This window comes from Podarcis erhardii (genome assembly GCF_964252035.2).
Source record: "Podarcis erhardii genome assembly, chromosome: 14".
Lineage (NCBI taxonomy): Eukaryota > Metazoa > Chordata > Lepidosauria > Squamata > Lacertidae > Podarcis > Podarcis erhardii.
The window spans coordinates 48,095,999-48,122,264 of record NC_138503.1 but is presented as its reverse complement, the minus strand read 5'-3'; the positions used below and the strand labels follow the sequence as shown (position 1 = coordinate 48,122,264).

Sequence of the window (26,266 nt, the reverse complement as noted above, 5' to 3'; positions counted from 1 at the left end):
AACAGTTTGGAAAGTGGCAACCGCTGTCAGAAAGAGGATTAACCTGGAGGCAGGGCTAAACAAATGCAGTTAGATAAACAGCACCCTGGTCTGCTTGCTAAGGCAGTTCTGTTTGCTTGGAGGCACCGGTGGGTATCTGCTGCCTGGCTGGAAGCTAAGTTGCCTTTGTGCACGCTCCAAAGGCATCTTTGAAGATTTCCCTTCCAAAGCGACGTTCTCGGCTTATATTTTTTTCCTTTCTGAGTCAGGGTTGTTTTGCAGCATTTCTCCGCCTAACGTGGAAAACATGCAGAGCTCTGCAAATCCGGTGCTGCAGCAATTTCATAGAATTGTGGAGCTGGAAGGGACCCAAAGGTCATCTAGTCCAACCCCCTGCAATGCAGGAATGTCAGCTAAAGCATCGGCCACCCAACTTCTGCTAAAAAAACCTCCAAGGAAGGAGAATTCACAAATCCTCCAATAAAATGTCAGGGATCAATTGTAAAATGTATTCTATCTAAAAACTGGGCAGAGAGGGAGCGTGTTGGACCTCACCAGGGAGAGGGTTCCAGAATTGTGGGGCCAACACCGAGAAGGTTTCCACCAAAGGTTTAACTTGCATCCTGCTATGGTTCCACAAACCCCTTTCTGTTTCCTTAGTAAGAAAAGATGTCTACCTATTTCCCACTGCCAGATATTATTTTTTCCATACTGATCTGTCTTAAGCATAGATTCCAGCCCCCACCTCTCTCTCTCTCTCTCTCTCTCTCTCTCTCTGTCTTTCTCTCATTATCTTCTGCTTCTTTTCCCTTAGATTTGAACACACCACCTGGGTATTCAGAATATGTTGTCGGTCTGCATTTCTGAATGGATTAGAAACAAAGGGGCATTAATGTCACTGTGGTTCAGATTCCTTCCAGGCTGTTTATGGAAGTGGAGAGGCTGTGCGGCCCTTACTTTCCTCTTTTAATTAGCGCGTATAAAATGTCAGGTCATTTTGGTACTGGAGAAAAACAGAGGCATTATTAATTCACCTGTTTTCCCACCTTCTCAAAGGTGGCTGCTGGTCTGCGACCAGAAACACACAATTAAGAGTTGGACGGTTAACTGTTGGGAAAGCCAGAGGTAGGAACAAAGTGAATTTTGCTAAGCACACCTGTTTATTCTCCCTCTCCTTTCATCTCCAAGACGCCAAGCATTTTGCATCTTGCAATTACTAACGAGATTCACGGTTTGGGGGAGAGGTGCGAGTGTGGGGGAGAATGGGATTGTGCCGTAGAGAAAGGAACCGATTGGAGGTCAGATTGCAAAAGCATTTTTTAGGAAGCTGGTTTTCAGTTGTAGGTTTTAGGTTGTTGAGAAGCGGCTGAATTGGTGTGAATTGTTGCCTTTGAAATCTCAGAACCCCTTTCAGCACAGGCTATGCTATTGAGGGGTGGCGCTGTGGGTTAAACAACAGAGCCTAGGACTTGCCGATCAGAAGGTCGGCAGTTCGAATCCCCGCGACGGGGTGAGCTCCCGTTGCTTGGTCCCTGCTCCTGCCAACCTAGCAGTTTGAAAGCACGTCAAAGTGCAAGTAGATAAATAGGTACCGCTCTGGCGGGAAGGTAAACGGTGTTTCTGTGCGCTGCTCTGGTTCGCCAGAAGCGGCTTAGTCATGCTGGCCACATGACCCAGAAGCTGTACGCCGGCTCCCTCGGCCAATAAAGCGAGATGAGCGCCGCAACCAAAGTCGTTCACGACGGGACCTAATGGTCAGGGGTCCCTTTACCTTTACCTTTACCTTTACCTTTACCTTTACCTTTACCTTTACGCTATTGAGAACATCAGGACAGTCCTTCAACGGGATCAGACCAAAGGCCCATCTTAGCACAACATCCTCTTTCCCACAGCGGCCAACCAGAAGCCCCCAAGCAAAATAGAAAGCAAAATAGAAAATAGCAAAATAGAAGCCCCCAAAGCAAAATAGAAAAGCAACAGCCCTGCCTGTTGTTTGCCCTCAACATTATGACTCCCAGGTACACTACCCCTGCAGGTGGAGGTTCTGTTTCACGCTCATGGCTCCCAGCACTAGGAATGGAGGATTTCAAGTTTCTGGAGGTTGCTTTACACTGGCCAAACTACTGAATAAATCTGCGGATCCTGTAGCTTATCCTCCTTCGTGTCAGAATGTGACAATCCTGGATTTTTTCCTATGATGCAGTTTGGCAAAAACATTTTTGTAGCTCATAGAATTGTAGATGGCTAGGAATGATTCCATCCCACTTGGATTGGAAAGTGGGCTCACTTGATCCCGTGTGGCAGCATCAGGATCCAAATTGGATCCATGGCCCAATTCAGTATCCGCGGCCTGGTGGACTCCAGCTGCTCAAGACTTGCCACTATCAGCTCCAGTTTGCACTGTGACACTTTTAAGCCTCTCTGTCTGTCTGTCTGTCTGCTTCTCTGCCTCCGGTTCCCGGTGGTGCCCGGGCGAATGACATCATCAAACCGTGCCTCCGAGTTCAGAACTGACTGCCATGTTGCGAGGGGCAGAGACGCAGGGGTAGCGCTATGAGGTGGGTGGGGCTAAGCCTAAAAAACCAGGACGGCTGATTTCAAGTCGGAAGCTGTGATGGCTTTGCCAAATGCTGGGACCGTATGACATGGCTGACACCCAACAGAGCTTGTGCAAATCTGTTATCACCCAGAGTTCCATCTAGATGCTTCTCTCACACAATCAAATTCGATTTCATTGAGTCTCCCCACCACAATTGTTTGTGCCACAGATGCCTTATGTCATCTGGGCAGATGTGAGAGGTGATTACGCTGAGGGAAGGTATCTCCAAAGAACTTTGCCCTTGTGTTTGCTGCTCTGCTCTACTTTATTGTCCTTCTACACCGTGCGTTCAGCTCAGCGTGATCCTCCCTCGATCCCTGCTCTGACCAAGGTCCATTCCCACACAGGCCAGGTTGAATCAGTGTGAGGGGAATGTGCTGCTTTCACAGAATGTGAGGTAACAGGATGGGAGCCCAGTGCCAGATTTACGTATAAGCTAAACAAGCTACAGCTTAGGGCCCCACTCTCTTGGCCCCCCCAAAAAAACTAAAGGAAAAAAACACCTGGATGTACATTTCCAAAATATAAGATAAAAAGCAAATAAAATAAAACCTTCATACAGCAACAGTGTTTGGTGTTGTGTAGGCTCCTCTGATGGAAGTAATGGCCCCCGCCTGCTAGCTTGCTCCCTCAAATATCACTGGTTTGCTCATTTCTATATATTGGGTGCCTGCACTCTGCATATGCAAATAGCTTTAGATACCTATTAGGTCCATAAATTACCATATAGCATATAGTCAAAACAAAAAACAGTGACAATTTGTTGTTGACAAAGGACCCCTGACTGTTAGGTCCAGTCGCGGACGACTCTGGGGTTGCGGTGCTCATCTTGCTTTGCTGGCCGAAGGAGCTGGCATTTGTCCACAGACAGTTTTTCCGGGTCATGTGGCCAGCATGACTAAGCCACTTCTGGCGAACCAGAGCAGCGCATGGAAATGCTGTTTACCTTCCCGCCGGAGCGGTACCTATTTATCTACTTGCACTTTGACGTGCTTTCGAACTGCTAGGTTGGCAGGAGCAGGGACTGAACAATGGGAGCTCACCCCGTCCGTTGTGGGGATTTGATCCGCCAATCTCCCTGACAAAGGACAGCTGGACATATAAAGGGACCCATTACTTTCAGTAGCTTAGGGCCTCACCAACCTAATCCGGCCCTCTTGGAGCCCATTGTCAATTTCACACTATGGGACTCAAGTGTCCCACAAGTGATTTCCCATGGTCATTTCCAGCCACGTTTTGAAACAAGAGTTGTAGATAAACCACATAACGACAGAAATTAGAGATGGAAGATGGGAAGGGAGGGGAAATTCTATTCAGTTCACATTTAAGGCTGACTATCAAATGTGCATTTTCTGAAACAGTGTGCGGATTGAAACACAGCCGTTCTTCAAAATTAAAACCTCTACAAATTTTGAGGTGCATTTTCTCCAAGCACACAGTGCTTACCAAAGCACTTATAATAGGTGAGAGAGTCATAAAAATGAACCTCATCATGAAAACAACATACATATGAGGAGAAATTGCTTTGAGAAACTTGTTCCTTAGTCAAAACTGTGCACAAAAATAGGAGAATTTTGCACCAAAATGCTGGAAAATTAACCGATGGAGATTTTTTTGTGGGGAGGTGGGGTGGGTGGAATCGCAGATTGCTGCAGGAATGTGAAGAGCTGAACCGAAGATTAGGAAACTGAGAAACCAAGGGAACAGCAATGGGCAGATCCTCCCATCGCTCGTCTTGAGACATGGGCCGTTTAGGCTGTTGCATGCATGCAGAGATTAGTGAAGAAAGAAAGAAAGAAAGAAAGAAAGAAAGAAAGAAAGAAAGAAAGAAAGAAAGAAAGAAATCTGCAAACTGGCTAAGAGCAAGAGTGGGGAACTCTCTTCAACGCTCCTGAAGGAGTCACTAGGGGATATATAATGAAATACAGCTATATGAAAATACCCTGCAAAAATAAACTTGTGCAGATGCATTGTAAACCTCATTGGAATATGGCTTGGCTGCTGTGAAGGAACGCATGGAATGAGCCCAGGCAATGCTTGTCTGTAGCCGCTGGTGCATACTCAAAATGGGTTACGTTTCCCAAACACCTCTTCAGATAATGCTCCTGACCTGCCACTCACAGTTTTCCACCTCTGCTACGTGGGAGAAGGCCTTGAACGTGCTTGCTGATGGAGAAATGGCTCTGACTTAGCCGTCAAGGTGATTGCCAGTCTTGAGAGATGGGGAAATGCACGAAGTGGGGGCAACAGCAAACACGGCTAAGAGAGGACAGGAAGATGTCAAGCAAGCTGGAGGTGGATTTCAGAAGGATAAATCCAATTATCAGAAGCACTGGGGTTCCTCCACATCACCCAGAAACCATTAAATTTGAAATACACGTTATGAGTGGTGTGGAACTCATCAGTTAATATGCATAATGACCAGCCATTGTGCACATTCGCCACGGAGAATGTGGACAGTCCACAAAAGCTTGTGTCATAAGCAAGGGCTGTAGCTCAATGGTAGAACATCTGCTTTGCATGTAGGAGGTCCCGGGTTCAGTCCCCAGCATCTCTGGGTAGGGCGGAAACCCTGGATAGTCTCTCCCAGACAGTGTGGACAATACTGAGCTAGCTGGACAACTCCCTGTGCTCCTAATAAATTTGTTGGCCCTCAAGGTGCCACACAAGACTTGCACTAGCCAGCCTGGTAAGTCCTGAAGCAGGGAATGAAGTCTCCTCCTTCCGACAGCCCAGAGGTGGACTTCCTCTGAACCTGGAGCTTCCATATAGCCATGGTGACTAATGGTGACCATCCTACCTGCCTCTGATGAATGTTCCAAGCTAGCGAATGACAGTATGGACTAGGGATGGTGTGACTGTTCCACAGTCATGCTTTGTAAGCCATTCAGCCACACATGCATGGCCACCCGTGTTGCTGCATCTCCAGAGGACGCTTTGTCCACCAGACACACCACCGCTGGGTCGCAGCGAAGCCTCTAAAGCGGACACTTCAGGTGTTTTGAATGTTGCAGAAGGGCAACAAGCGTCCTTCCGCGTGTCCGTTTTCAGCCAACAGGGAGACACAAAGCGAGTTGAAGCTGGGAGCTCATCAGACATTTGGGAAGATACTAAAACCCCCCAAAATTATTCCCAGCTCCAGAACAAGTTACCCTAGGAGGAGTCAGATCCTCCTCTATTTTTCTTTTTTTGATCTCGTTAAAGAAAAATTTGGGCAGAGAGGCCTTAAGTACAACACGTCCTACATCAGAGCCACAATATCTTTCCTACCTGGTGACCATAAGAGTTATTTCACCCACTCTCATTGACGCCTGCTTTCTGGCATTTGCTTCCCAATGAATCCTTTCGGAAAGGCTTCCTGGAGTTAAACCAGCCTCCCTAACCTGGTGCCCTCTGGATAGCTTGGACCACAACTCCCATCAGCCCCAGCTAGAACAGCCAAGGGTTGGGACTGATGGGAATTGGAGTTCAACGGGTGTGTGTAAGAAAGCACTGATTTCTGCTCCAACCCAGGTTTGTCTCATGCAGCGCTGTTTCCCTTCTGCTGCAGTTTGGCTTCCGATCAAAACTGCGCTACTCATCTTGTGGCCTGCTGTGGTGGAATTTTACACAAGGAATTACATTATCATGACGTTACTGTGCACCAGTGCAAAGGAAACACTGCGCAAATAGGTGCTGGTGCTGAGGAAAGCCATCAATTGCATATTATTTGCGGGCTGAAAACCACATCGGCAGCTGCAAACGCCAAACATATCTGCTGGGTCGGTTTCCATTCTGAGCACCAGCAATTTCCACTCGTATTTCAGCTGGAATTCTTCCAACCTTCCCAGGTCCAACAACATCTGGAGGGCACCAGGTTGAGGAGGGCTGGCTTGCAAGCAAAGCGGAGTCGCTTCTGCACACTAGGTGAGAAGGTGGTGACCTAAGATAGGAGTGGAACCTTTGGGGGCCAGCTTGGTATCCTGCTAGCCCTGGTCTAGTTTGTCCAGCCAGCCCTTAGCGGAGTCAGCCTGGTCCTTTTCACGGAGCATCATTGGCTCTGACTCTCCCTTTTTTAACTGAGCAAATTATGGAGCCACCCATCTCTTTTATGGTGCAATCAAAGGAGGACTTCAAAGTGCCTAGCTGTGACCACAGATTTGATCATGGGTTGACTGTGCCTAATGCTCATTATCTTTCCTTATTATTTGATGCAGCATAGCTTTAATTCTTAGCACAAGCTTGCTAGGAACTCCTTGCTGGATGGGAGCAAGGACCCATCTATTACCACCTTCAGTTTCCAAAGCAAATGTAACTGAGAGTGTCAAATTGCAAGGGAGAGTCTTGCTAGCACCTTCAGGTAAAGGCAAAGGGGCCCCTGACCATTAGGTCCAGTTGTGGCCAACTCTGGGCTTGTGGTGCTCATCTCGCTTTATGGGCCGAGGGAGCCAGTGTACAGCTTCCGGGTCATGTGGCCAGCATGACTAAGCCGCTTCTGGCGAACCAGAGCAGCGCATGGAAATGCCATTTACCTTCCCGCCTGAGCGGTACCTATTTACCTACTTGCACTTTAACATGCTTTCGAACTGCTAGGTTGGCAGGAGCAGGGACTGAGCAATGGGAGCTCACCCCGTTGCGGAGATTCGAACCGCCAACCTTCTGATCGGCAAGCCCTAGGCTCTGTGGTTTAACCCACAGTGTCACCCGTGTCCCTTGCTAGAACCTTTAAAGACCAGTGAATTAATTGTGGAATATTCTTTCATGGGCCAGAGTCCCCTTGGTCAAAAGGTCATCATATGCTAGCTGTTTGCAGCATCTGGTGCTCTAAGATATGTTGCCCATGAACATGGATAGTGTGTCAGCATGGCAAATACTTACAGACCAAGTTATCCCTTGTGATTATATTCTATTAGGGTCTATATCAGGGATGGGGAACCTGTGGCCCTCTAGTTGCTGTGGGACTCCCAATTCCTATCGCTGCCAGCCAGAGTGTCTCATGCTCAGGCACCAGAGGAGACAGTCAAGCTACATCTGGAGGGCCACATGACACCCGTCCCTTGGTATGTATTCTAACAAGCAAAGCACAGTAATAATATGCATGATGTTTCTGTGGAAAATAAACCAGGGCTCTATAATTTAGTTTCTCATCAGCACCAGATGACTGGCAGCTGAATGTGTGAAGTGACCGTTGTGCCAAAGCAGAATGTGTGAGGTGACCCGGGATGCTTCATTTTCATGCGCAAGCAGCCCCTTGACGCTAGAGTCACCAAGTGAGGGATGTACATGTGAGAGGGCTTCTCCACCCTTACATTTTGCCTAAGCATAGGTCTGCCCTTGAGAGCTCTGTGTCTGAGTGTTTGGTTTTATTTTTGCCTCGTGGAATCTCATTCCTTAGTGCTCATTCAGAACAAATGCCAAATGGGGTTTCCCACAGATAGCCATTTGCTCCGATGGAGCTTTAAAGACCGGGTTTTCGTGGGGAAATCTCTGGAGGGAAAAAAGAAAGAACGCTCATATACGGAGCTTTGGAGTGCAGATTGTGCCTGGAATGAGCAGATGAAATTTAAATGTGGCTAAGCCCTGAACCAGCCTTCTCTGCCATGAGTTAAGACACCCTTAACCACCCATCTTGGTTTTCTAACAGTTATCCTCGCTGCCCCATCCCTTTACAAAATGCTGCTGGAGTAGTGGTGGTGCTCTCTAGGGGTTAGAATCATAGAACTGTAGAGCTGGAAAAGGGACTCCTGAGGGTCATCAAGTCCAACCCTCTGCAATGCACTCCTGACTCCCATTAGCCCTAGCCAGCCTGTCCAATGGGAAGGGACGGTAAGAGGTGGAGGCCAACAATATCTGCCTCCAAAACAGGATTTTGGACTAGATGGGCCACTAGCCTGATTTAGCAGGCTCCTCTAATGCTCTTAACCTATGGAAGGCACCAGGCTTATTACCCCTGTTGCAACAGAAATATAGTTTTATTCTAGCTAGATTTGGCTAGGTTACTGAGAGCCAGCCTTCCCTTAAAGTTTGAAGATGGATTTCAGGCACTGAGGTTACTCCGCCCCCCCCCCCCCACGTTACTATCCAAGCTGAAACTGATCAAGCGAAAACAGGAGGAGGACCGATCAGAGCTTTTGGAGTGTGATCTCAAATAAAGCTTAGGCATGCATGACGAGATTGTTTCTGTTTTCTGTGGGTTGCAGCGTGGATTGAAATTGCTTGCGGTTGATGTCGGATCTTACATGAGCAGCCGTTCATCTTGCCCGTGCTTGCAGCAGCCTGAGAAGTAGGTCACTGTTACTCCCATTTTACAGATGGGGAAACTGAGATGCAAGCTGCCCCAGGACACTGAGCCACACTGGTGCTCTTCGGCTGCACACTGATGCAGAAAAGGCCGGGGATGAAAGGCTGCCCTTCCTCATCTTCCAGGCTTAACATGCCGGATTTTCTAATTGCAACAAATTGGGCTGCTTCTGTTCTGTGTTCTAACCTTGTCCCGTGACCTTTCCACAAGGAAGGAAGGAAAGGACGTTTTGATTTCAACCATCGTTTAAGCTTGGAACTGTGGCTGGGGTTCTGGCTAGGACTGTGTGAAGAGAGTACTAGTGATGAAAAGAGCAGGGGTGTCCAAACCTTTTTCAAAGAGGGCCAGATTTGATGAAGTGAGGGCCGACCAAAGTTGTTTACCTTAATTTAGGATAGAAGTTGTTAAGCTTTTAAAAAAAAGTTTACCCCAAAGCTTTTTTTAGGATTAAACTGACCGGCAAGGGCTGGATTACACCCCCAGGCCAGACTTTACACATAGAGTGCCTTTCACCGCTGAATAACCACGCGTATCTGCAGTTGGGGAGCCATGTTTACAGATCAGAAGCTTCCCCTTTCCTGATAGGTTTGTACCCCAGAGTGCTGAGCACTGAGCAGAATGGTAAAGGCTACATAAATGACTTTCTGGGGAGCTCATCAGATGGTCAAAGTACCAGAAGCAAGACGGAGTCTTCTCTCTGCCATCCATTCCACCTCTCCACCCCATTTCACAGAATCATAAAACTGTAGAGTAGGATGGGACCATAAGGGTGTAGGAATCTTTTGCCCAAACCCACGACTCTGAGATTAAGAGCCTACGGCTTTCAGTGGCCTCAGTGACCAACATGCGAGGGCGGGGGAGGGGGGGATGAGCTTTGTCCCCATATCCCCGTCACTTTGAACCAGCAGTGACTGCCCAAACTGACTTGCTCCCCCTCTCATTCCTCGGGGAGATTGGATCAGTGCCGCAGACCTTATCTGCCACCAACACCGGCGATAAGTAAAGACAGGATGAGCTCATTCTGGAACAGACCAGACTTGCCTGTGCATCATCCTCTAGGCAAACCTCTGGAGGAGACAAAAGGGATGTTTCGGTTGGGCAAGAGGGGAGCTCTCTAACCACCCACCCCCAAACGCAGCACCCAGAGGGCAACTCTCACCTTCTGAGCCTGGAAGATCATCTTGCGGACGACTTCCTTGATGTGAGGCTGGCAGTCAATAGGCGGCTGCATGTAGACAGTAGCTCTGGTCACCCCACGGTAAGCGATGGTCTCCGGCCATCCGAGATCCAGCTGTGGAATGGACCGGTCGGATCTCTGTGGCCAGTATTCCAAAGAAGGCACTTGGTCCTGTTCACCATTCTGACTGCTGAGGTCGACCCCACCATCATCCCCTCGGGGGATGAACTCTGAGCCGGGGTCGTAGGTCTCCAGCGTATCCAAAATCTTCTTGAGCTCCAGCTCTGAAAGGAAGTCCCTAATGTTCTCCTTTTTGAGGACCTCGTAGAAGGCATCTGGCCCTTTCGACGCCAGCGCTTCCAGCGCCAGCCTCTGCTCTTCGCTGTAGAAGAACTCCGGCTTGGATTCGCTGGAGCGCCAGTTGACATGACTGTCATCGAGGCACTGGACCTGAGAGAAAGCCATGATCCCTGGTCCAAGGAGGAGGGGAACGTCCGCCCAAAATAAATAAAAAAGGTGGATAATTTAATGAAATAATTTAGTGAGGTGTATCCCTGAGTTTAAGGAAAAACCAGCAGCAAATAAGGCCCCTCCTAGCTTCTTCTCAATTCCTCGTGAACGGTTTCCCTTTGCGGCTTAAAGAAACAATAACCACCACCCAAGAGTCCTTTGGCCTTAACTGTCTTTAAACACTGGCATTCAGTTTCCCAGCTTACCCATCAGCTCATCTCAGTGGAGTAAAAAATAATAATTCCTGGATAGGACGAAAAAAGTTTGCTCAAGTTTCTTTCCTTCCCCGAACTTTCAGAAACAGGCGGGGAGCAACCGACAGTGGCATTCAAGCTTAAATGCTTAAATGTTCCGGCGGCTTTGAAATCCCGGCTTGGCTGTTGCTTTCCCTCTAGCCTTTGGACAACCAACTTCCTTCACCTCTGCCCTTGACCTTCCAAATTTCCATAAAAAAATAAATAGGAGCAAGCGAGACGCTCCCCAGAATCAAACAAACAGCAGGAGTTGGAACCAGGAATTTTTCCTTTTCGCCGGACAGGATTCAGAAGGGGTACTTTTTCATTCTTTCCAGCTCGTAGATTACTCTCTCAGGTGGAAGGGGAGAGTAGGTTTCATTCGAGGGTGAATTTATTTATTTTTTGCTGGTCGGCAGCCTGGCAGCTCAGCAGGTCTCAGCCAGAAATGGAAACCTGGAGAGTGTGAGCAGAGCAGAGGAGAGAGAAAAAGAGAGAAAAGCAACAGCTTGAGTAATTTGCTCCTCCCTGCACCACCTGCCGTCACATGTCTCCCCGCCTTCGGAGAGTCCCTGTTCGTACCTGTCCATTAACTCCTTCGGCTGCATCCCAAATGCGTGCTGCTTCTGCCCGGATCCATTGCATGCGTGGAAGGCCGGAAATTGACTCACCCAGGAGAAGCCGGTGTCCCTAGATTTCCTTATCAGGATGAGGGAGGGAAGGAGGGAGAGAGAGAGGGAAGTCCTGGCTTGGCTGAGCTTTAAGTTTGACGTTTTGTTTGCGGTGTGTTTTTCTTTCAAAAGAATGCCGGCATTCCTCCAGCTCCTGTATTTGCCTTCCCAGAGCTGGTGGAGCTTGTTTGATTCTCTTCCACTCATAACTTGGAAGGAAGGCCCACACAGTGTGCTTTAGGGCTTCCTCTCCTCGCGAGTAGGTTTCGGAGGGCAGCTTCTCGGCATCATCCGCTGGGAATCCAGGGCTTGGTTTCCTTCTTTCTCTTGCCGCAGTACCTTTTGTCTTCTGGCTCAGGTCAAAGGTCAGTCTTGGAAAGCACCTGTGGCCAGTCAGATGCTTAAGCAGGGCTGGAAGGCAACAGCCCTCCCATGCGGATTGTGTCCAGCAACTGGGACTCAGAGATACAATGCCTCTGAATATGGAGGTTCCACTTTGCGCATCCATGTGCGAAACTTCCTTGCAGTTGGAAAGAGCAAAGAAGCCCTCTGCTCGTGTGGGTACTCGTGAGCTTTCCAGAATCTTGTGAAGCTCTGGGTTGACATGAAGGCCATTTTATTTATTTATTTATTTATTTATTTATGTATTTATGTATTTATTTATTTATTTCACAGTCATTGTTAATATCATCACCATCAGTGGTGGCTGGTGCCCATTGGTGCTGGTAGGGCAGATCAGTAGGTGGCGCCAGAGTCAATCAGAGGCTTTAAACCTCTCTGCCCACCCAGCCCAGTTCGAAGGACAGGTGAATTTTTGGCTTCTCTCACGTTCCTCATTTTTATACGTAAATCTGTCACCGAGAGAACACAAAATGCATCACAAGCAAGCCAGCAAGTGTAATAAACTAAAATCTGCCCTTATTCCCTCTCGGGCGCCACTACCGAGAAGGCCGACTCCACCCAACATGGCGACGAAGGTAGTTACCAAGTAATTTCGCTTACCCTTATCAAAGTTTTAAGTGGTTTTAAGCGGTTTTTATCCTCCCCTGTTTTTATCCGAGAGTTTTAATGATCTGCTGGCTGTGCTGGCTTTTATCTGAGAGTTTTTATCCCTTATGGGGACACAAGATCCCTTATAGAGTCCTGTGCAGGTTCTCCATCGGTCGGAGGAAATAACAGAGGCCAACCAGAGAATATTGAGAAGCAAAGCAGCTTGTAAGCCTGATCTTTATTGAACTGTTGCAACAGGGTGCTCCCCTCACACGCAGGAAAGGAGGAGAACCCCGAACAAAGGTGTGTCCACCCTTATATAGACATTTTAAATTGCCTGCCCTGGAGTCCAAGAACACCTTCCAGATACACCATACCTACATCACAGAAGAGGCAGTCTACAACAGAAAACTGAGTGCGTTGTTTATCTCCTGTCTGGCAAGTTACCTGCTAATGCTTACTTGATTGGATATCCTGGGGAGCCTGGCCAGTCTTTTGTAATGACAAATACTTAGTTCCTGAGCCAGGTCACAGACTCACCCTATTCATACACAGACATACCTTTAAGACAGGATTTCTGAAGGAAAGGACAATGAGGAGGCTTTTCCATTTCTTTCAAACTTGCAGAGAAAACATTTGGTCAGTTTGAGAGTCAAAATGGTTTCAGGGCTGTTTTCCTGTGCTGCTTCAGACATGTGGTTTATATATTTATGTATGTGTTTGCCTGGAACATTTATTAACATTTATTATATATATAAGACTTTTATTTTTTTTATTTCACAAGCAAGCAAGCATGCAAACAAACAAACAAACACAGGAACCCAGAAAGCCAATGGTTACTCCCCAACCACTCTTTGTGTCTGTTTCAGATGCTGTTGGCTGCGTCGACCCCGAAGAATGTTCCCGAGTGTGTGGGTCCGAGGTGGGCTGCTCCAACATTGCTTACCCCAAACTGGTGATTGAGCTCATGCCCAGTGGTAAGAGAAGCCGAGGCAGTGCTGCCTTCCTATTGGCCGGTTGGGTGTTGCTCTAGTCCCGCCTTACTCCCTAACAGGCAACCGCTTCCTCTTTCCGCTTACATTCATTTAGGGCAGCCTTCGGCAACCTGGTGCCCACGTGTCTGTTTCAGATAGCTGCTCCAGAAGGATGCCATGGTTGATGGTACCGAAAGCGGCTGAGAGGTCGAGGAGAATTAACAGGGACGTGTTTCCCTTGTCTGCCTCTCTCGACAGAGGTCATTGTACAGGGCGACCAAAGCGGTTTCTGTGCCAAAACCAGGCCAAAACTCTGACTGAAATGGATCCAGATTAAATCAATTTCTTCCAAAAGCGCCTGGATCTGGTCTGCGACCACTCACTCCAGAACCTTCCTCAGGAAAGGGAGATTAGCAACTAGTTTATCTAAGGCACCCATGTTGGCAAAGTCTGTTTTAGAGTGCCGGAAAGAAAACAAAACCAGCTTGGATTTACCTTTGCATTTCCCAATAATTCCACCCTGTCATCTGAACGAGGAACCACAAACCATTACTAATGGGAGAATTAGCACAGGTGTCTCTTGGTACAAATGTGATTATGGGCACTGCTGTGTTCTTTGCCCCCCCCCCGATGTTTGTTCTTAAAGGGGAATGGCTGTGCCTTTTGAGGCTTAGGTAAAGGTAAAGGGACCCCTGACCATTAGGTCCAGTCGTGGAAGTCTCTGGGGTTGCGGCGCTCATCTCGCTTTATTGGCTGAGGGAGCTGGCATACAGCTTCCTGGTCATGTGGCCAGCATGACTAAGCTGCTTCTGGAGAACCAGAGCAGCGCACGAAAGCACCATTTACCTTCCCGCCGGAGCGGTACCTATTTATCTACTTGCACTTGACGTGCTTTCAAACTGTTAGGTTGGCAGGAGCAGGGACTGAGCAAGGGGAGCTCACCCCGTCGCGGGGATTCAAACCGCCGACCTTCTGATCAGCAAGTCCTAGGCTCTGTGGTTTAACCCACAGTGTCAGCCACGTCTGCTGTGAAATCGAGAAAATTCACCCCCCGTGGGGGTGAGGCTGGGGGGGGGGGGAGTAGCCAGGACTTCATATTATCCAGAACAGCAGCCCCTCAGCCCCGGCCATCAAGGGCAATGGTCAGCGATGGTGGGAGCTGACGTCCAGCATTGCTGATAAAACCGTTAGCGCATTTGCAGAACTAAGCAGGGTCTGGTATGTTTTCTAATTGGATGGGGGACCGTGTGATGAGATTCTTGCTTGGAGGGGGTTGGACTAGATGACCCTCGGGTCCCTTCCATCTCTACAATTCTATGGTTCTACAAAAGGTTCAGCTTCAGAGGCTGGGTCTTGCGCAAGGATTTTCAAATTTTCTGCCTTCCACATCTACTGGGATACCCCTGATTGGGGGACGATTCCGGGAGTTTCTGGAGGAATGCATGTGGGCCAGTCCTGTGGGGTCATATTGTTGCCCTGCATGAACTAAGAACGTGTTTTGAGATTGTACCAAACAGTCCCTCTTGCAGAAGGTGCGTTACGGGGGAAAGAGACATATTCCTTGGGTGGGGGGAGCGGCCTTCCAGAGACGTTTGTCTGCCATTTGCTGAGGAATCCCTGATCACATTCAGATAAGCCTCAGGGTGCCCTAGAAAAGTGACCTCAGAAGGAGGCAAGATGCTTTGAACGAGGCCGGCTAAATCCTGCTCCTCAACTTGAAGACTCTTGTATAAGGAGAGCTTATAAGGCAATAAACAACTAATTTTACTTTTAAAAGACAACTTCCTTGTTTAGGGAAGTTTTTAATGTCTGATGCTGTATTGTTTTTAATATTCGGTGGAAGCTGCCCCAAGTGGCTGGGGAAACCCAGCCAGATGGGTGGAGTATAAATAATAAATTATTATTATTATTATTATTATTATTATTATTATTATTATTATTATACTGGGTGAAGCCAGTGGCCCATCAAATCCAGCACCTTGTTCTCACAGCGGCCCACCAGATGCTGACGGGAAGCAGCAGTGATGCTCTCCCCTTCTTGTTGTTTCCAGCAACCAGAATTCAGAAGCATCTTGCCTCTGACAGTGGAGGGTAGAACCGTAGCGTCAGGAGCTGGAGTCAGGGACTGGTCAGCAATGAAACAATAAAGCACCAAATGTCAGTAAAGTTAACTCTTTATTCAAAGGGGGGGGGAGAAGCTCAGTCCGAGTGGTCACGGCAAATCTTTCCAGTGGGTCGTTTCCCAATGAAGCTGTTGTGCGGACTGAAGGTCCTTCCCACCACTCTCTAAGGTTCTTCCCTGGTTCCCTCCCCAGCAGTGGCGTAGCGTGGGTTGTCAGTACCCGGGGCAAGGCAAGTAATTTGCACCTCCTAACCCGTGGATTTGCGCCCCCTAACCCTAACCCCCAGATGTTGCGCCCGGTCAGGCCGGCCCCCGCTGCACCCCCCACGCTACGCCACTGCTCCCCAGCAAGTTGAAGGATGGAATCTGGAGGGGACCAGCAGTGGCGTAGCGTGGGGGGTGCCAGGGGTGCCGGCCGCACCGGGCGCAACTTGGGCGGGGGCGCACTCGCACTAGCAGCTCTCTGCCCCTACTAAAATCCACGGGTTAGGGAGCCCGCGCTCGCTCGGCTTGGCGAGGAGGTCGCAGAAGGGGGAGAGCAAAGCCTTCTGCCACGGGCAAAAAAAGGAGAGGAAGCCGGGCTGGCTGGCTGGCTGGCTGGCTGGCGGGGGTCTGGCTGCGCCTGCTGCTGCCGTTGCCGCTGCTGCCGGGCTTTGACAGCTTGGCGAAGCGGAGGGAGAGGAGCTTTATGGTAATTGCGGCTCTCTCTCCACTGGCCTGCCTTCTGGGTAGCGAGCCGAGCCGAGCAGGGAGTCTGGCAAGGGGGAGGGAAGAGACTTTCCCCCCTTTTTTCCACCTCGCCTGGTCAAAAAGGAGAGCGGAGTCTCCTCAGGGCGCCCTCAGGCAGGGCAGGGCAGGGCAAGGCAAGCAGAGCGAGGAGGAGAGAGAGGGGAAGGGAGGGGGAGCAGCCAGGAAACGCCGTGGTGTGGAGGGGGAATCATTTAAGGAGAGAAAGCGAAAAGCCTTGGAGAAAGGGAAAAAAGGAAACAAAAGAGGCAGCTCCGGGAGAGCGCAGGGGAAAGAGAAGCCTCACTGCTGCTGCTTGGGAGAGTAAATTACTGTACTTGCCTTGCCCCGGGTTAGGGGGCGCAAATTACTTGCCTTGCCCCGGGTTAGGGGGCGCAAATTACTTGCCTTGCCCCGGGTGCTGATAACCCACGCTACGCCGCTGGGGACCAGCAGTTGTGGCAGGGACCTTCAGTCTCAGCAACTGCTTCACGGGGGCAGGACCTGCTAGAGATGAGTTGCTGCGCTCTTTAGGCCTGACACTCCTGCGCCAATCATATTTTTGCTAATAAAGAGTTAACTCCAATTTGTACGGTGTTACTCACTGCTGGGTGGAGGCAGAGCCATGCTGTTGATCCAACAGTTCAGCTCAGAGTACAATCCCAGGGAGGAGATGCTAGCTAGTTGGTTGTCAGAACTTACTACTATAAGCATGTGCTTTGTCAATAAAGAATTAAACTACTGGCTGGCTGTTTGTCCTCCTTGAACTAGGCGTGCTCAGGACGCAGTTGGCACTGCTAGAGCGGCGACGGGGGGGGGGGGAGCAGTCCAGACTCAGAGGCGGGAGGCCAGGAGACACAGATGAGGCTGGCTGTTGAAGAATCCAGGGGGTCTCCCCTTCCTGCTCCTCTCCCCACTGATTTCCCAGAACACACAGAGAAATGAAGAGGGAGGCGCAATGAGAGGCAAGACAAGGAAGCCTTGCTATATAACAACAACAACAACAACAACTTATTATTTATACCCCGCCCATCTGGCTGGGTTTCCCCAGCCACTCTGGGCAGCTTCCAACAAAATATTAAAATACAATAGTCTATTAAAAGCCATCGGCTTTTCTGGTTCCTACCTCCAGGTCTGCGAGGGTTAATGATCGCTGTCATGATGGCTGCTCTGATGTCATCCCTGACCTCCATCTTCAACAGCAGCAGCACCCTCTTCACCATGGACATCTGGCAGAAGGTCCGGAAGGAGCCCAGCGAGAAAGAGCTGCTTCTGGTTGGAAGGTACCAGCATGGGGCAGGGCAGTATCCCTGGGGCCGGCTCTACCGTTAGACAATGCAAAGGCAGTTTTCAAGTGTCATGAAAGGGCAGTGTCGGCGCTTAGTTATTTGATTCATTATTTTAGGATCTATTACTTGGCCATCTTTAGAAGAACTTGTGGGATTATTCTGGCTCAGGAACTTTGTTGCCCCTGGATGCTACGCGCCATGACTAGGGAGCGGGGATGAACGGGAGAGAAATTCGGTTCAAGCTGAATTCGATCAAGGGGCTCCCTATTTCACACTTTTCAAAATGATGTGCAAACTGCATGGATTAGAGTGGTCCAACCTCTCACACCAAGTGGGCTGCAAGAGTACCTCGACAGGGAACCTGCGGGCCACACGCCGAATTCAATTCCCGTGTCTTAAATTAAAGTGTTCGTAATCTATTTATCGTTATTTAATGCACACAAATTATATATTTGATTAAATATATATAATTAAATACACAGTTAATAGCTTTAATTGTTAAACGACTCTAATAGACAAACAGATGTATGTGCTTTCGTTAACAACACATGACACACACAAGATAAAAAAATTAAGGCTTTAAAATGTTTTTTTTCTTGAAAGTTGCCAAGGGCTGCTAAAAAAGGGTTCAACCACCCTGGATTAGGTGAAAGCATCCATAAAAAATCCACAATTTGTTTTGCAAAGGACATGCAAAAATGCATCATATTAAGAAGATTTGCTTGCAAAAATGAGACGTGAACACTAAGATGCTGACAACCTTTCAAAAGGCTTTTTAAAAAAATGCATTTTATAAACCCATAGTGCAGGTGCTGCTGGCTAGCCGTATGTTGCTGGACTACAACTCCCATGATCCTCAGCCAGTATGGTCCATGAGCAGGGATAAATGGGGGTTGCAGTTCAGCCACATCTGGAGGGTCAAAGGCTCTCTGTGTGCTGCTGTTTCTAAATAATAATAATAATAATAATAATAATAATAATAATAATAATAATAATAATGGACACCCTGTCGGATCTTTTCCTTGGACCAGCCAGGCACGGAAATTAACTTCCCCTGTTTATGCCTCCGTAGTCCTGCTTTATGAATCATTTCCCGCCATCACCAGCAACTCAGTTTATCTTCCTGCACAACAGACCTAATGATGCAGAAATCCTGATTGCAAGCGTCTACAGATTTCAATTAATGAGCATGTTTGTGTAGCCAAGAGAGGACTGATGGCCGGCAACTTGAATTTCATATGGGTGATCCAGATCATTAATTAAGAAGAAGAAGAAGAGTTTGGATTTGATATCCCGCCTTTCACTCCCTTTAAGGAGTCTCAAACTGGCTAACATTCTCCTTTCCCTTCCTCCCCCACAACAAACACTCTGTGAGGTGAGTGGGGCTGAGAGACTTCAGAGAAGTGTGACTGGCCCAAAGTCACCCAGCAGCTGCATGTGGAGGAGCGGGGAAGCGAACCCGGTTCCCCAGATTACGAGACTACTGCTCTTAACCACTACACCACACTGGCTCTCGAGTGAGCCAGTGATTAACCGAGTGATCCGCCAATTTATCGGGTTGCATTTCTGAACAGCCCAAGGAATGCCCTATAAAAGTTGCTGTGTATCCTGCTTGACCTTCAACACAGTCTCCCTTGTCCTCATGAAGTTCTGCTGTGCCTTTAACCATGTTGCTGAAAGCTCTGCAGAATGACTTGCCCCTGCCCCTCACGAAAATGCTAGCCTGCATTCCTTGTGTTGCTCACAGTGGCTGCAGGTTGCCTGGAGGGAATTCCTCACTCACCATGCCTTATTGACATATTTGGCCATGTGGGTCAGTGCGGCTGGTTCAAGGCGTTTTGCTGCCCGTGGCAAAAGGCACGATCATCTCGCCCTGTTGCATATGCGTAAACTCAATTTGGGGGAAGTACTCTTTGCTGAAAGAACCCCAGTGAAGATTTAAAATCGCAAAACATGCAGCAGAGTTAAGCATGAAAATACATTCTGTAAAACCTAAAAAGGTGCCCTTTAAAGTGAGTTCTGAAATGTCCCCTTAAAAAGTTTCTTTTCAAAGTTTCCCAATTCCCCTAGCATAGAAAAACACCACGCATTTGGGAAGTTAAAAATGGTTTACTTACAAACTCTCCTGAGGTCAGATTCATGTGCTTCAGAAAGATGCACAGGCAGTAAAACTTGGCTTAGTTACGAAGTCGCAAAAGTTCCTAGATTATTGATATAGGGACTCAAGAGAAGCCCTTTACACGCCAGCCTTCTCAGGTAGACAGGGGGATAATATTAGACCTGATTACCTGTTTCCTCCCAGGGTAAGGGAAATGAACATAGCTAAATGTAGCAGGACAGCTTACTCCATGGTATTAACCCCTTTGTGCATTAACTAGACTTAAGCATGTTGGTTATATGAGGCTGGTTACCCTATAAATAAGGCAGGGTATGCTGAGTAATGGTGGAGATATAGAAGGGAAGGATAATTAAGTTTTAACCCCATCCCTCATTTTGAAGCCCAAACAATTGAGCTCCCACTTTCTTTTTATTCTTTTATTCTTTATTGAATTTATATACCGCCCTATACCCAGAGGTCTCAGGGCTGTTCACAGAACAAAATCAAAATATTGTTTCTTTGCACCAGATGTGCCAGTGATCAACATTCATATACTGGCCTTTCTCCCTCCTAGCAACATTGAGAATGTTCATTAAGTCAATTTTCCTTTGCTGATCCTTGCCTCTCCCGTGACAATTAAGAATGTGTGGATTTTGCGATGTCACAGCAGCTCAACCAATGTAGGAGACTGGAGGCAGCTAATGGCTGACAGGGCCTTTTCTTCTTCTTTCCTGATAATATACACATATTTAAAGGTAAAGGTAAAAGACCCCTGACAGTTAAGTCCAGTCGCAAACGACTTTGGGGTTGTGGTGCTCGTCTCGTTTTACTGGCCGAGGGAGCCAGCAAATGTCCGCAGACAGTTTTTCTGGGTCATGTGGCCAGCATGACTAAGCTGCTTCTGGAGAAACCAGAGCAGTGCACGGAAACGCTGTTTACCTTCCCGCCAGAGCGGTACCTATTTATCTACTTGCACTTTGACGTGCTTTCGAACTGCTAGGTTGACAGGAGCTGCGACCGAGCAACAGGAGCAAACCCCGTCGCAAGGATTTGAACCACCGACCTTCCGATTGGCAAGCCCAAGAGTCTCAGTGGTTTAGACCATAGCGCCACCCGCATCCCCCATGCAAATATTTACCCACAGCTAAATCTGGAACGCAGCCTCTTGCTGCTAATTTATGTGACGTGTCTGGTCCCTGCGTTCGATTGTGCAATTTCAATTGCCGTAGAGTAGCAATTTGGGGACACTCCCCTGATGATTCCAGCCAGTCAGCCTTAGATGGCATTTGGCAAGGCGGGACACGCCTTGACTTAATTGTTTTCCTCCTTTTGTCTCTTTGGGCTTAATCGATTTGCTTCGATGTGTGAACATGGAATGAGAGAGAGCAAGAGGGAGAGGTAACCTGACAAATGAGCTGCAACGAAGCAATTAAAAACAACAACAACAAGGGAGCTTGCAGGAATGAGCCCTCCCAAAATCTAACCTAATTCTTCAGCGATTTCACAATGCTTCATTTGTCAGTAATAAATCCAGCTACTAGGCTAGTGATTTTGTTTAAGCAGCAAATCATCAGCTTCCCAGGCCCCTTTGGCTCCATATGTGGAAAGCAGGTATACCACTTTAAACAGTCATGGCCTGCCCCAAAGAATCCTGGGAGCTGTAGTTTGTTAAGAGTGCCGTGAGTCATTGGGAGACTCCCCCATTCCCCTCACAGAACTTCATTTCCCAGAGTTCCCTAGGAAGAGGGATTGATGGTTAAACCACTCCGGGAATTGGAATCAGGGGTCTCCTACCAATTCTCAGCACCCTTAACAAACTAAATCTCCCAGGATTCTTTGGGGGAAGCCATGGCAATTTAAACTGGTATGGCACTGCTTTAAATGTATAGGGCAGATGGGCCCCCAGATAACTAAATGACATGGTTCTGATATGCCGCTGCTTCTCTGCTTAAAGGGGATCTTCAGAAATGTTGATGGTTAACTGGAGAGAGGAGTCACTTCTGTGTCCCTGGCTTTGATTCATGGGGACATAATGATGCTGTCTTATCTCACTTTACCCATTTCTGAAAGAGGGTGGCTCCTCTTTGGGGTGGGACTGTGTGGCAAATTTATCAGGACGCTGAGATCTCTCAGCGAAAACAAAGCCATTCATTATTACTGGATGTTGGCGTGTTTGTTCACTGAAAATACTTCTTCAAACGACAGGGCCCACAAGGCAGCTAGCAGCCAAAAGAAACCACAGAACACAATTATTAAACATCAAGCCAGATGTTACAAGAACGATGGAACTGGCACGGTTTTCTTCTGGCAGAGCAAAGTATGATAAGACACGTGGCATTTATAGCATTGCGTTATACAGGGCTGTTATCAGGGGTGACCCTGGGTCTTTTGCACTGGGGTGCTAACCAGGGCCGGATTTAGGTTTGATGAGGCCCTAAGCTACTGAAGGTAATGGGGCCCTTTCTATGTCCAGCTGTCCTTTGTCAACAACAAATGGTCACGTTTTTGTGTGTTGAATATATGCTATATGGTAATTTATGGACCTAATAGGTATCATTCTAAAGCCATTTGCCCATGTTGCCATGCAACCAGTCCATGCAGAATGTAGGCACCCTATATATAGAAAGGAGCAAACCAGTGGTATTTTAGGGAGCAGGCTAGCAGGCGGGGCCCATGACTTACATCATAGGAGCCTACATAACACAAAACACTGTTGCTGTATGTAGGTTTTATTTTATTTGTTTTTTATTTTATATTTTGGAAATGTACATCCAGTTTTTTCCCCTTTAATTTTTTTGGTGGCCCCCAAGAGAGTGGGGCCCTAAGCTATAGCTTTTTTAGCTTATATGTAATCTGGCACTGGTCCTAACGTCTGTAAGCTGCTGCCTCCTTCCTTTAAACTTAAAGAAAGAGATTTGCTTACAAGGTTATCTGGGCGAAGTGCAGAGTACAGTCTCAGTGAGACCCCACTTGCCATCATAGTTTGTGGAGGGCCCAATCTGCTTAAAGTGTCCTGAGCCAATCCTCTTGGCACTCCATGGTTCGGAATAAGCCTTGCTGCTTCAATTTGCACCTCCACATGCAAATGAGAAAATGCAAATGTTATGCAAAAAGTGGATGGGGCAATGGATGTGCCTGGAGCCCTGTGGAGAAATCTTGGCAGTGAGGAAGAGCCACAGGGTGAGAATCAGGACCTATCTGCCTCATAACCTGACTTATCTATCACAGCAATCTACTAGGCATCAATGCCTTTGGCAAAAACCAAGTTGGGAGTCTGAGGACCGTAGGGAGGCAGGGCACCTGGGCCTCGGCCTCTCAGCCTGCCTGCCTACCTTCACCCTGTACAATGGTACCTTGGGTTATGTTAAGTTGCGGGTGAACATATCAGATGACACAGCGATTCTTCAAACAGCTCTTGTTTATTCACAGGCCAGAACAGAACTGAACTGAAGGGTTCAGCCAGCCTTCTTATATAGAGCTCCACTACAACGCAACAGTAACAATTTTCTGTAACTATCCAATCACTGAACGTCACTTTTGATCCCTTATTTGCATATGTGGACCTGAACTATCTACAGTATCCCCCTGCTGGCCCAGGGTGAGAACTTCAGTACATAACAGGTTAAGAACTTAATTCGTTCCGTAGGTCTGTTCTTAACCTGAAACTGTTCTTAACCTGAAGCACCACTTTAGCTAATGGGGCCTCCTGCTGCTGCCGCGCTGCTGGAGCACGATTTCTGTTCTCATCCTGAAGCAAAGTTCTTAACCCGAGGTACTATTTCTGGGTTAGCGGAATCTGTAACCTGAAGCGTCTGTAACCTGAAGCGTCTGTAACCCGAGGTACCACTGTACTTCCAGTTTCCTTACGTACATGCCGATGAATGCATTGAGACGCAACAGATTACCATGGGGAATGAACTACTAAGAGAAACAAAAGGAAATAATAAATCGTGTAGGAACGTCACCGCGCAGGAAGTTGGCTTCAGTCTTCCCTTCTAAGGACATCGTTTCCCCCTCCCTCTTTACTTGGGTGTAAACTCTTCCTTTTCCCTGGAACCTGCCTGATGATGAAAAATGCAAGAGCTCTCCTCACCTCTTTCTCTTTTCTGCACAATATCTCTTGCGCAAACAGCCGGGCGATTAAGGAAAGGCAAGCGGAGGAGACTGACACATGGAGCGGGATTCTTGGAAGTGAATGGGGGGGGGCGTGACTCACCCTGCGGATTTGATCAATGACAGGCGTTATCTTGTGAAGCGGGGTGGGGGTGGGAAACTGACACACCTTAGCTCCTGCTGGCCGTGTGTGATTCAGGCATTTGGAAAGGCATTCTCATCTTCCATATGAAATCATCCTACCCCTTTATAATTTATACAGGGCCAGTGGTGCAGGGGTAAATTCTGAACTACAGTGGATGCTCGGGTTGCAAACGTGATCCATATGGGAGGCACGTTTGCGACCCGCAGTGCTCGCAACCCGCGGCCCGCACTTCTGCGCACGCGTGGGTCACAATTCAGCGCTTCAATATTGTTTTTTTGTTTGTTTATACCCCACTCTGGTTTTCCCAGCCACTCTGGGCGGCTCTAAAAAGAATATTAACAATAATAACAAGAAGCAATAAAACCTCAAACATTAAAAACTTCCCTAAACAAGGCTGCCTTCAGGTGTCAGATAGTTGTTTATTTCCTTGACATCTGATGGGAGGGCGTTCCACATGGCTGGCGCCCCTACCAAGAAGGCCCTCTGCCTGGTTCCCTGTAACCTCACTTCTTGCAGTGATTGAACCACCAGAATGCCCTTGGAGTTGGACCTCAGTGTCCGGGCTGATTGATGGGAGTGGAGACGCTCCTTCAGGCATACTGGGCTGAGAATCCACCTGAACACATCTGTCTGCCCTAAACATGACTTAGGTTGAAACTGGCTGTTGAGAAAGAACTTGAGCAGAGAGAATTAGGCTGATGCCCTTGCTTTGTTTTGAAAAAAGAGTCGTGTCAAGGCAGGGGTGTGTGTCTGCCTGTCTGTGTGAGGCCTGACTCAGACATACTTCCCTGAGATGGACAAATCCTGGATCTACTGCTGCCACAGAGAAGTGGCGCAACATGCGCTTCCCATGACAGCACCCTCCTCTGATGGGGTGCCATCCTGGGACAGCTGTACGGTTTTGCTTCCAGGTCTGCACCCATTAAAATGTTTGCTTCGGCTGAGAAGTGCCGGAATAATCAAGAGTCGACTGGGGTGCTATTTTCCCTGTTTCCTGTTTTAAAAATTGTTTAGTTTCTTTATTTACATAATAACTCCACGGGGATTCTTTATTTAATTAAGCAAATCATCTGTGGCCTCGGGTGTAAATAAACGGTTTTCGTAAAGCAACACACAAGCGCAACAGGCTGAGACCTGTTTCCCCTTATATGATCCCCTATTACCCTCACGCTTGCAAAGGTTTGCTTTTTACAAGGCATTGCATGCGTCTCATTGTCTGCCAACTCCTTTCGTGTTGGCTTCCCAGAAGATCTTGGGGCCCCTTGGTAGGACTCGTTGGCAAACCTGCAGTAATCCCACGTTGCAGATCCCACCATTCCTGTCTGCTGCAAAATCTGGTTGCGTCAGTCGAGGTGCTGAGTGAAGCCCAGCCCACGGGAACAAGTTTTTCATCTCAGTTCCTTTCTCGGTTACCTGCAAAGGCAATATAACCCCGCATGGACGCTTCCAGATATGCATAAAATGCACAGATTAGACCAGCCTGCGGTGCAATTGAGGAGCATTCGATTTTGCTTGCTTGCAAAACCCTCCCTTATTTTATGTCTTGTGTCGATGACCCTCTCAGGGTGTGGGCGGCTGATACTTTCCCGTGCATGGAGAAAGTGAAGTCTTGCACACAGCCTCTGTTGCGCATGACTTCTTTGACACAGGCCTGGACTGCCATTTGCTCGGTATTTGTGTGAACAAGACCTCACTTGCCCCTCCAGGGTTCTGGTGGCCTTTGGATAAGGTGCTTCTCCTATAACCTAGAACATAAGAAGTCCTCATGGAGCTTGTCCACATTTCTGCTTTTCCCATGCATTCTAGCCACAAATCTGAGAGGTTTTGCCTTTGCCTTGTTGCTTTCCCCCAGAAAACCCACTCTTTAGATGATGATGATGATGATGATGATGATGATGTTTCACTTGTGGTTTATTTTTTTATTGCTAACCTCGCAGGATAGTCACTATTGTCCTAGTTGCTGTCAGCGTGGTTTGGATCCCAATCCTGCAGAGCTCCAACAGCGGACAGCTCTACATCTACATCCAATCTGTCACTAGCTACCTTGCCCCACCCGTCACGGCTGTCTTCCTCTTGGCCGTTTTCTGGAAGCGAGCCAATGAACAGGTACGCTCATATATAATAGCTGATAATGATAACAAAAACGTTATTGTTTATATGTCGCCCATCGGACTGGGTTCCCCTGGGCGGCTCCCAACAAAATATTAAAAACACAAAAAAACCTCAAACGTTTAAAACTTCCCTGTACGGGGCTGCCTTCTAAAAGCCCAATAGTTGTTTATTTCCTTGGCATCTGATGAGAGGGCGGGTGCCACCACGAAGAAGGCCATCTGCCTGGCTCCCTGTAACCTCACTTCTTG

The 26,266-nt window shown here is 48.0% G+C and overlaps 2 protein-coding genes across 4 annotated transcripts in view; one reads left to right on the top strand and one right to left on the bottom strand.

Moving 5' to 3' along the window:
- FAM83G (family with sequence similarity 83 member G) overlaps positions 1-11,449 on the bottom strand; it is a 42,149-nt gene extending 30,700 nt beyond the window's left edge. The window contains exons 1-2 of one of the 3 annotated variants that reach the window (XM_081839671.1): positions 11,361-11,449; positions 10,018-11,234 (exon numbers count right to left, since the gene is read on the bottom strand). In XM_081839671.1, the coding sequence (XP_081695797.1) occupies positions 10,018-10,500 (483 nt within the window). In that variant the 5' untranslated portion in view covers positions 10,501-11,234; positions 11,361-11,449. Of the gene's footprint in view, positions 1-10,017; positions 11,296-11,360 lie in introns of those variants that run through there. The other 2 variants (XM_081839672.1, XM_081839670.1) reach the window with 2 other exon arrangements.
- The window catches only part of SLC5A10 (solute carrier family 5 member 10), a 99,528-nt gene that overhangs the window by 62,562 nt on the left and 10,700 nt on the right, over positions 1-26,266 (top strand). Inside the window, exons 10-12 of the mRNA XM_081839743.1 lie at positions 13,309-13,416; positions 17,394-17,544; positions 25,844-26,012. Of these exons, the coding sequence (XP_081695869.1) occupies positions 13,309-13,416; positions 17,394-17,544; positions 25,844-26,012 (428 nt within the window). The remainder of the gene's footprint in view (positions 1-13,308; positions 13,417-17,393; positions 17,545-25,843; positions 26,013-26,266) is intronic.